Source organism: Electrophorus electricus, chromosome 16 (genome assembly GCF_013358815.1).
Source record: "Electrophorus electricus isolate fEleEle1 chromosome 16, fEleEle1.pri, whole genome shotgun sequence".
Taxonomy (NCBI): Eukaryota; Metazoa; Chordata; class Actinopteri; order Gymnotiformes; family Gymnotidae; genus Electrophorus; species Electrophorus electricus.
Genome location: NC_049550.1, coordinates 15,060,311 through 15,071,977, shown reverse-complemented (window position 1 = coordinate 15,071,977; position 11,667 = coordinate 15,060,311). Strand labels below are relative to the sequence as shown.

Sequence of the window (11,667 nt, the reverse complement as noted above, 5' to 3'; positions counted from 1 at the left end):
GTGTGAAGACTGTATACAGTCCAGGCTGTCCCTGTGTGAAAGGTGGGTAGTAAAATTGAAGCACTGGTTAATATGTTTGCAAATGAGGTGTAAATCCAGGGCTGTTGGTAGCATGCCACTCAATGGGTAACTACAGCTTCCAGTTAAAGTTGTAAGACTTTTATGTTTGTATTTTGTTGTAGGTTTGTTAATATGAAGCTTGAAGCTTGTAATAGGTAAAAGATGTTGCCTTCTGGCAGCCTTTTACTTTGTGTGGTGTGTGTGTATGTACATGTGTGTGTGTGGTTAGCCTCTTGGGGTAACCTTGAGTGGAATGTGCCAACACACCCTACTGAAATCTGACACTTTTAATCTGAGAAAAATAGAGGAAAGGACCAATGAAGAAAGAAAGAAAGATTAAATAAAATTCTAAACTTCTGAACTTTTTTCCACAAACAGGACATTTTTGTGTGTATTTGTAATGTGTTGTAAAATGCAGGAAGAAAGAAAAGAGGGAGAGAATAAGAAAGAGAGAAAGCTCTTTGTTTCTTTGCCTTCCATAAAGCAGTCATTCTCTTGAACAGACTGTGTGAGTGCTATAGTATGAATGGAGTGGCTTCAGCACTTCAGCCAAGCAAAGTGGGGAACTTTCCAACAGTTGCACCAATCCACTAACACCTCAGCTCTAGCTTCCTCTGTGTGTGTGTGTGTGTGTGTGTGTCTGTGTGAGCGCATGTCTAAGCTCAGGCTGTGTGCTTTTAACACCCTCCCCCTCATATCTGCGGAAACAGCAGTCTCCAGGTACACATCCTGTTTCCAGTGACATCTGACCCCATGGCACGCGACTCCTCAGAACACAATGCAACCCGCCTTTTCCTGCCACACACCTCCAGGCCTCGTCCTGACGCGAAGCTGTTCAGCGACACGCAGGGAGTGAAGAGTGTGATCAAAGTGCCAGAACCCTAAGCCACACACACGGAAACCACCCAAGTTCAAAAACACCAAGGGAGTGGGTGTGTGGGTTAATGTGTGTGTGTTTGTGTGTGTGTGTGTGTGTGTGTGTGTGTGTGTGCGCGTTACCTGAGTGAGGAGTTTCTCTGGACTAAGAGAGTTAATCCATCTAGTGTAGCGCTCTGTAGAACCCTCTGGAACACGCCGCACCTGACAACCAACAATCTGCCACACACACACACACACACACACACACACACACCCACATGCACACATACACACACACACGCATGCACACACACACACACATGCACGCACACACACACACACACACACACCCACATGCACACATACACACACACATGAGAATGAGATGTTTTAACCAGCCCCTCTCATTTCCTTTCTGTCATGTTCTTCAGCAGCAGCCAACCACCAACCAACCGCCTCTCGCCAGCCACTGACCTCTGCGTGTGCAGTTATACACACACACACACACACACACTCACACACCATCGCTCTAACCACTGCCTCCTGTTGCTCTTGTTGTTTTGCTTTTTTTGTCTCCAGCCAGACGCCTGCCGGCCCAGCAATGGACTCTGACATTGAGGTCGGAGGTCAAAGCAACAAGTCACTGTTTTTCCTGCTCCCTCCTCCATCAGCCAGTCATAATGTGCTATTAATATTTATTACTAAAACTTTGCAACAAAACGCAGCTTGACCTAAAGTTATACTGAAACCTCATACACCCCACACTTCAGCACACTTTGTTTACACATTTCCCTTTGAAATCACATTTCACATTTTAACACTTGCCATTAAACTAAACTGTGTGTGCGAGTGCCTGTTATAAGGATGGACCTGCATTACAAGAAGATGCAGATATGCTGGCATTCCTACACCTGGTTCCTACCCTCCCTGCTAAGCCTTTACTTTAAAGGTGCAGCTCACCTACAGCAGTAGGTTGTATTGAGCTCCGCCCCCCACTGCATCCCTACAGGAAGCCCCACCCCTCTCTGCCCCCACAAGGATAACCCCCCTCCCCTCTAGCCCCCTACAGTGTGCCTCTCTTCCCTGTTTCCCTACAGGGAGCCCCCACTCCCTCAGGTGAACATTTGCATACTCATAGCAGTAGTCCAACCATGAGGCCACACCCACCAAACCACAATCCCCAACAACACTGTCAAGAACACTCCGTCAATGCAAATGTCCAGAATTCCCCCAGATTCTACACGCTCTGGGAATCAAAGGGTTTTTCCAAACTACTTCACTGACAGGGCAGGAATGTGGGGAGAAAGGAAAGAATGGAAACATACACACAGTAAAGTAGGTGTAGCATGACCCAAAAAAATCAAGTCAAAGCTTCCTGCAAACTGAACCTGATACTGAATTTTACTTTTAAGTGAGCTGTGTTATTTTTGGCTGAGTGATTTATGAGGTTGTGTGTGTGTGTGTGTGTTTGTTTGACTCACAGCAGTAGGGTTATGGACAGCTATCTCATACTGCAGTCTCACTCTCTGTGGCATCATGACATCATCCTGCAACACACAGACAACTCTTCTGATGACATAAATTTGTGATAATGTGCAAAATGTTGATGGGACATTCAAGCAAGTTATGAAATAGGTGGTCCTTTGTGTGTGTCCTGACTGTTCCATACTGATTGGATTATAATAAGCTCAGGCTAGAGTGTTCCGGTGATCCTCACTCAGGGAGCAAACTCCAGGAAAAACCCAACAGCTACCACAAAGTTGCCTCTACCAAAGCAGTTCATTGATACACACACACACACACACACACAGTCACGCACATGCACACATGCACGCACATGCACACATTCACAAACACTCACACACACAACTAACACTAATATTGTAAAGTGCAATTTACAGAAGTCATCAGTATTAGTTACTATCCCCAGCTAGAGATAAAGAGAAAGAGTGAGAGACATGTGGGGGGGCAGAGAGAGGGAAGTAAGAAAGAGAGAAGGGGGAGACTGACAGAAAAAGACAGAGAGTTTAGTTTAAACAGTCTGTTGGGTCTGTGAGCAACCGAGGTGAAAGAGGTCAGGACGCTAGCTTGTCCATTCAAAGCAGACACACTTAAATCAACAAACACACACAGCACACCATACCAGCGGGCCTCTCCCTCTGTCACGTCTGCGCACTAAACACATTTTCCCCTTTCCTCCCATTAAAAAGCACTAAAGCAAACACTCACACACACTGTCACACACCACACACACACACACACTGTCATACAAACCCCACAAAGGAACAGAAACCCCTCAATCACGCAGTCACACAAACCCCACACTCTCTTACGGTCACACAAAATAATCTATACACAAAAAGTCTAGAAACAAAAATCTAAACAATAAAAATCTTCGCTTTCTCTAGAGTCTCTCAAAACAACTCATACACATAGAAACATGGGAAAGAGAGTCAGAAAGAGAAAGAGAAAAAGAGAGAGAGAGCGAGAGACAAAGACGGGATGAAAGAGTAAGTCAGAGAGTGCTTGTCTAATCTGGGCCATGAACGTGTTAGGGGGGACCACGCTCCTCTGTTCTGTTGCAACATGGATGTGTGGGCCAGGAGGGGTGTGGGGTAACACCAAGGTAACATCTAGAACCTTGAGTGGGGAAGGAGGCTTCTTGCCCCTGGCCCATATGAAGAGAACCAGACCCAGCTGTGAGCCTTCTCATACTCCATCACTCTCGTCATGACAGCATTCACTGCAGGACAGCAAACAGGCTACGGGCCTCATCAAACACTCAAATTGTCTGTCCCATGTGAGATTCACTTTGGAGGTGCGACAAAATGGGTTCCACTGTTTTTATTGAGAACAAACCTAATATCCATAGGTGTGTTGCAATTGGTCCCACGATGTTTGCTGACAGCACACTCAATATCCATGAAGAATGGATATCATTTATATCCGTATCCATTGCATCGGCACTTTTTCAATGACGTAGGAAAATTTAAGACTCCAACTCTGAGTGTGTGTGTGTGTGTGTATTGCAGAACTTTGGGCCTGATTCCTGGATATGAAGAATAATGTGCATTCCTAGGCAATATGTGATTCTCATGGCCTTGTGTGTGTGTTTTGGCTTCTGAGGGTGCCTTGGACACTTTTTATATCTGTACAATAGTAGTAAGTGTGTAATATTTGTGGCATGTTTATGAGATGTTGAAGTTGGCATGCTGTGTGTGTCTGTGTGTGTGTCTGTGTGTGTGTTTGTGTGTGTGTGTGTGTGTGAGTGAGTGTATGTGTGTGTGTGTGTGAAGAATGTGTGTGTGTGTGTGTGTGTGTGTGTGAGTGTATGTGTGTGTGTGAAGAATGTGTGTGTGTGTGTGTGTGTGTGTGTGTGTGAGTGTGTGTGAGGGTCAGAGAGAGCGAGGGAGAGGAGCAGATAGGGAGACAGTTAGAGAGAAAGACAGAGACAAAGAAAAACAGAGTAAGAGACTGACAGTGACAAAGAGATCGAGAGTGTGATAGTGACAGAGAGAGAGAGAGAATTGGCCATGTGTGATGGATATCACTGTGATTTAAGTTCTAGCCTTCCCAATCAGTCAACATAAAACCAAAGGTGTTACTTCTTACAGGAACTACAGCATCCATTTCAAAAGTGGACTACACACACTCACAGTGTAAACATACCACACTATGTATACACGAGTAATACTTTTCAACAGAATACATTTACATGTCTGGCTGAACATGTCTGAACAGTCAGGACACACATGTACACACACATGCTCATTAATCTTGTTCTACTGACAGGTCTGTCAAACATTAGTGCAGTGTAGAAGACACCTGGTTAAGGTGTCATTGGGCAGCACGTCTTAGCAACATTTTTGGTAACATACGAAATATATTTATTTTTCCCTCCCTTTCTCTCTCTCTCTCTCTCTCTCTCTCTCTCTCTTTCTCACATACACACAAACACACACAACACTCACCGCATCCTGGAAGCAGAGGTATCGTCCAGAGCTCTGACACACAGCCTGGTTTTTGGCAAACCCAACTAGAGAAATGAGGAGGAGGAAGATGGAGAGGAAGAGGAAGAAGGAGAGCACATTAGAGCAGCAAGCAGGTTCATGTGTATTGCTGCCGCTACTCAGGACAGCTGTTGGACGCCAGGGCCGCCAGATCTGCCTCGCCAACAGACCAGCCTGGAGGCAGCCTCCTTCTTTAATGCTCCTTCCTCTGGGCCAATGTCTACCAGCTCCAGCTAATCTCAGACTCATATAAACAAAATATTAGGCAAGTAAATAACAACATGGAATCGTATGCTTTTATGTTTTGCATTTGCAACAACAGTGGGAAAAATGAAACACTTAATGAAGAACAAATGCTTTCTTTGGTGTTTTTTTTTCCAGTTTCCAGAGGGATCTGGTTTCCTGGGTTTGACTGTTCTAAGACAGTCTAAGTCAGTTAGTTCAATGTGGTGTGTCGTCTAGTTCTACCTGATGTGAAAGAACCTCATACATTCGTGTGTTTATATATCGATAAGCAGGCGTGTGCATAAATCAGAAGACTAAACTGTCAAAGCACATTTACACACACACACACACACACACACACACACACACATACATACACACACCAGCTAAATTCAGAGCATGACCTTCAGTGTGCAGACACAATCCTTAAATAATCAGACACCCTACACACAAGACAAGGGAAGCCAGACTACTTTAAGGACAAACTCACATAAAGCATACAGTTGCAGGCACACACACACACACACACACACACACACACACACACACACACACACACACACTCACACACACACACACACACCTCCTCTTGGTTTGGGAGAACTATGGCCTGATATCACCATGGATAAGCCTCTCTTCTCCATTCTTTCTCGCCAACCCTCAACAACTGCTCTGGAATTATCCTGTGAAAGAGAGAGCGGGTTTATGCAGTGTGGTTTGTGTATAATTTGTGCAGTCATGTTTGTGCAGTACAGTTTATGTATTGTATGTATGTTTTATATACAGTATATGCATACACATTACAGTATATACACTATACAGGGTATATACTGTATATACAGCTCTGTTCTTCATCTGTGTTTGTGTCCATGTTACTGTTTGTGTATGTTACTTCTGTTTATCTGTAAATGCTTTAGAAATACAATATGGTTTTGTCATGCCAATACAGCCCATATAAAGTGAAATTGAAAAAAAATATGAGAAAGGAAGAAAGAAGAGGTGATTTTTTTCATCAAAACTGCAAAAACACTGTGAGTTTGACAAAGAAGAGAAAGAGGAAGCCTGTGGTGAGGGACGCATACCACACTAGCATCATCGTACACTGAGAGCTCCATCGTGCCCAAGAAGTCTTGCTCAAGTACAGCCTGAAGGCACTCGTCCAGCCACTCAGCACCATTGTACACAGGTATAATCACTGACTGGAGAGAGAGAGAGAGAGAGAGAGAGAGAGAGAGAGAGAGAGAGAGAGAGAGAGAGAGAGAGAGAGAGAAACATAATTCCATCACCTACTTCATTAGCACAAACCCCACTACTGCCAAGTAGCCACTCTTGGGCCTGCGAGCAAGGCCCTTCAATTGCTCAAGCTGTCACAATTGTAAGTCGCTTTGGCTAAGTGTCAGCTATATGTATTTAGAAATTGTCATGAGTATTTTATTTTCCTTTATTGAATACTAATAAACCTGTAAATATTACTTTACATTTACATTTACAGCATTTAGCAGTATCCAGAGCGACTTACAAAAGTGCTGTCATTTACTCATAGAATGTTTTCTAGCCAGTACAGCAGGTTAGAGTCCAATATGCTAATGATCTAGAATACTGTAGAAATACAGGGATCAGTGCTGATGCCTAGAAGTACAAAATACATAAGCTGTCTCAGACAACGATAAGTGCAATAAACAATAAGTCCTAGAGTTTGTTAGTCAACAAAGGAGCAGTCAACATCCGTGCAATAAACAATACAGTATTTCTCTGTTATTTGCGTGAATGTAGTAAGAGAGAGAGAGAGAGAGAGAGAGAGAGAGAGAGAGACTTCGTATATTTGACAGAGACGAAATATCTCAATTGCGAAGTCGTATTTTTAAGCTACTCAAATAACTAGCATAGACCAACAAAGGAATAGGACACTGACACGTTTGTCAGGATGACCGACCACTTGAATGTTGCCGCCCTCTAATGTCCTACCACGGGCTGAAACGGCAGCGCGTGCTGAGTGGTCGTCCGCACGTGTCCCGCTCCGCGGCCACGTGCCCTCGGTTTCGCCGAGCCACATTGGTTCGTGCTGCGTCGCGCGATAGCGTAGAGGATTAATCTTAAATTGTTCAGGACGAAATGAGGACAGGTCGCGTCCGAAAACACCATTCAGACCCTCCAGGGAACATTAATCAGGGGATTCTGCACAGTAGGCTGATAAATATAGCGGAAGCGTTCACGTAGCTAAGCTAGGTAACTTGTTAACTAAGGAAGTGTAGGCTATAGCTTACATACGGATTTGCTTTTACCCGATAAGCGGACTTGTCTCCTTTGCTGCGTTAGGTCTAATTTCAATATCTGATCTATAGACGACGGGAAGATTATTGTTTTGGGGGGTCATTCGCATTAAAGGGACCTCGTCCGAAAACTACCGCCTCGCACTTCCGCATCAGGGCGGGCAAAACTTCTAATTGGTCAATGGAAAATGCGGACAGGCGTCTGATTGCAAGACACTACTGTCAGTAAAGGCATTCGTTGCTTGGATAAAAAGTGCCGTTTCCCTGTGTGTTGGGGAAAGCAGTCAACTTTTAACGTTATAACATTTGAGTACACTGAACACAGTACGTGTAGGCTTTGTGTTCTGCAGCACAATTTTAACTAGAATAGCTAGATGAAATGATTTGAAACCTTGAGCGACTAAATAACCATGACAGTGATGCACATGTTACACTAAGATCATGGTCTACAAACCTTTATAAAAATATTAGAACAATGGTAGGTGGCTTGTTTAGTAAAATAGATGTTTCCCTTTCATTTGTTGAGATATATGTGTTAATTCATATATATTTATGTATCCACTTGTGCCTGATTATTCATCTGTGTCCTCTGTAGTGGGTTTGCAAATCTCTCTTTTTATTCACATGAGTTATTCTGTTAATTCCTACTGTCTTACAAAGAGTCCTGGACTTTCCAGTGATGCAGAAGATATATAGTTTTGTAAATATACAGCACCTTCCATAAATTTGGTCCTTTTTTATTTATACATATGAAAAAAACAATTAACTTTCTTGTTAGGTTTAATATAATGCAGAACAATACAACTGGACACAAGTATTTCCATGTCTAATTTTTTATGCCGTTAAACAATCTTCATACTTATCAATCAAAAATATTACACAGCATGTTAATCATTGGATGATATACATAACCATCAATATTATTAATAATGACAAAACTTAAAAGTTTTGTAAATTACAAAATGGGGAAAAAAAAAACTTTATCTGTCTTAAAGGTAGAATGTGTAGGGCCTGTGGAGACTGGCAAGTAAGGACACAGAAGATTTGATCCCAGAACCCTTAAAAAATGTTTCCAGCTTTACAGACACCACTACTATGTATACTTCAGAGTGATAAAGAATAAATATCATATGACTATTGATAAATTAATCCATGTTCATATTCTCTGTTAGAAATCCCTTACTGTTGTGAGAAATTTAGAAAAGGCTATGTTTTTACCTCCAGAGGTGACTTCTGCGTGTTACACTATTAGATTAAACAGTGGATTAATGCAGGAGAATCTGCCACTCTGGAAACCAATCAAGAGGATGACTGCTTTCCTAGCTTGTTTATTTATCAGGCAGGTAGAATCTTCACTGAGTTTGTGCTTTTGTTGTAGAAGTATGGGTACATCTTTTTTTGTGAATGTGTATGTGAAGGTGTATAAGTGCTGAATTTCTGAGTGGGAGAAGGTCACCTTATTTTTCTTCCAGTTCACTTTCACACAGAGCTTCTTGAAGGCTGTATTTGTCATGAGAGTTTGATTGTAAGTAAAAATATTGTTACCTTTTCTGAACACACAGCAGAAGCCATTCTCTGGGATTGCTGTGCAAGGCTCCTGTCTTGGAATGGCCTCCTCTGCCACTCCTACTGCCCAGTCATCACTGCCTTCAGCCTCCACCACCCAGCTTTGCATGCCTGAGCTGACCCCCTCTGAGCCCAGCACCCCCACACACACAGTTATCCTGTCTGGGTTGCGTGGGAGGAGACCCTTGGCTCAAAATACAACACTGTGTTCAGGTCCTCTGACAGAACGACGAAGGACTTGGCAGTGTTTGGATCAAGATTCACTGGAACTTCAGGAGAAAAAAAGAAAGATTCATATGACTGGAGCTGAATGTACAGAGTCTCATTGCTTGTGCGCTTGTACGAGGACAATGACGACATTAGACAGTATATACATACCTAAAATATAAGGTACATTAATTTATTGAAACCAAAGCAAATTTTAAGAAGTTAAGGGTGTTATAGGTGACTTTTTATATTAGGCAAAAAAGAAACTAAAGACCTCTGGTCAATGAGCATATAAGTATAGGAGTGTTGGTGGTGGTAAGGCTGAAGCATTCACAGTAAGGACACATGTCCTTTATCTTCCCCAGGTGTATGGACACATCAATCAGAGCTCCTGGACCCACCACTGGATCTGGCACTGAGTACATAGCTCTGGAAGGCGCACACACTATTACTGTCCCTATTATTCTTACTACTCCTGCTTTTGATTCAGTCCGATAATGGTACTTTCAAAACATGGTTTGTATACCAGATTAATCTGTACCTCTTACTTTTTTTACCTGTCCTGGAAAATATGTAATAAATTGTGTATTAGTTAGTTAATGTTATTCCACATTGCTCGAAATCACAGTGAGTGCAATAAGATGTCTCACCTGCAGAAGCAAGGAGTCATTCTTTAGCATATCCTTTACTTCTGTGATCCTTTCATTTACATCCTTTGTCTAGATGTCCAGTCTTATTGCTTATCTTTTCCAACCCTCTCTCCCTTAGTGCAGGTATCCTGGCCTCTTCTTCCTCACTCAGAAACTGGTGAAGCTGAAGTCTTCCTTTAGCTTCCTCTCTGTCTGCTGTAACCGAGCCTGGGATTGAGGGGGAATCATTTTTCCATTCCTTAGTTTGTTCATCAGTTTGTTTTGTTTATTTATTTGTTTACACTCTTTCCCGAACAAGCTCCAGATGATGACCAACCTTAATATGTGCAGCCACCTAGTCAAAGATGTCTTTTACTTCTTTGAAAATTTGAAGTTTCTTCTCCAAGTTTGTTAGATGAGGCTGAAGCTTTTTTCTAATGAGAGTCACAATGATTTATCAGGTAACGTTACATTTCAAATTGTTTACATTAAATGAAAAGGAAAGGGGGTTCATTTTATTGGGCTTATTGTGTAACATGAAGAATTCATACTTATAAATGATTTCTACTCAAATTTGTACTTATGAAGGATGTTTAACTTATTTTCTCAAAACATTTTATATAATGTATGTAACTGCATTTCTGACAATTCTTTTCTTTTTGTCAAACTACAGTTTTTCTTAATTCCTTAAACACATTTCACAAAGCAATATATTTGCCACAAAATGTGACATTTTTTAAATAACATTTATGTTAAGCAAAACCATGAAAACTCTCTTCATAATAAAATCATAAAAACTCTTCAAAATAAAATGATAACACCAACATGACTAATGGATAAAATTTGCATAGTTGGATGATGGTTCTGCACACGCACTACAGAAACTGTTAGTATCACGAGAGTATCACAGGCTCCTTAAAGATTTCAAAATACACAGGACAGGAGAGCTCCTGCTCCAGTGAAGAGAGAGCGGATGCCATCCCTCTGAAGTTAAACCAAGCAGAACATGTTATTAACACATTAATCAGTCAACCATTCAAATGTATATAATAGAAATAAAACAATAAATGTCTTGAGGTGTCTTGAGAAAAAAAAAAAAGAAGTCCATCAAGTCCCAGCACATTTGAATTGCGCATGCTCAGATCTGAGCCTGACTCCACAACACCTCTCATATGAAAGTGAGGTCTTACTCTGATAATAATGTTCCTGGGCTTACCTGCTCACACGTTTCAATGGGAATATTAATTACTCAGAATCTAGCATAAATTGGATGAATAAAGCCTATTACCATGCCTTGCATTCCATGGAATTTGGGCATGCCTGCATTACTGGATACAGCAGGTTTGTGTCGTTTGTAGGAGTGACTAGAGCAACTCAAGAACAAGGATGTTTTACAGGAGGGATGGGTGAGATATTATTTTGAATTCATTGCACATAAAGATGAAAGCAAGTGAAACTATGCATAAATCTGAAGCAATGTTAATGACACGGTTTGCATGTTCCACCTGTCCTGAGGTTTGTGGTGTCCTGTTTCACCTGTTCAGAAGCATGTCTCCCAAATGAAGCTGAGGCAATAGGCAGGATGCAACAGTGAGAGGTTTTATTAACAAGAAAGCGCAACATTAAACGAAGTCCCCAAACAGAATTAAAACGTAGTCTTGTGACTGGCAAAACATGATCGTAGTTTAGCGTTGCACACAGTGAGTGTGGGCCTTTCACTGCAACCATAAGACAAGTGGCTTGTTCTGCTCACAGAGACCCTTCCCACATGCTACAGTAGCTGCCTTAGCCAAGTGATAAGCTACAGGGTGAAGAAAACCGGAAACCTACAGTCATGAACTC

General features: G+C 42.0%; 1 protein-coding gene across 3 annotated transcripts in view; it reads right to left on the bottom strand.

Annotated features, from left to right (window-relative positions):
• Positions 1-7,547, bottom strand: part of b3gntl1 (UDP-GlcNAc:betaGal beta-1,3-N-acetylglucosaminyltransferase-like 1) — a 13,967-nt gene extending 6,420 nt beyond the window's left edge. Inside the window, exons 1-6 of one of the 3 annotated variants that reach the window (XM_027027605.2) lie at positions 7,066-7,547; positions 6,236-6,352; positions 5,737-5,836; positions 4,890-4,954; positions 2,400-2,465; positions 1,060-1,155 (exon numbers count right to left, since the gene is read on the bottom strand). In XM_027027605.2, coding sequence (XP_026883406.2) covers positions 1,060-1,155; positions 2,400-2,465; positions 4,890-4,954; positions 5,737-5,836; positions 6,236-6,352; positions 7,066-7,206 — 585 coding nt within the window. In that variant the 5' untranslated portion in view covers positions 7,207-7,547. Of the gene's footprint in view, positions 1-866; positions 913-1,059; positions 1,156-2,399; positions 2,466-4,889; positions 4,955-5,736; positions 5,837-6,235; positions 6,353-7,065 lie in introns of those variants that run through there. The other 2 variants (XM_027027606.2, XM_027027608.2) reach the window with 2 other exon arrangements.
• Between the last annotated feature and the right edge of the window lie 4,120 nt (positions 7,548-11,667).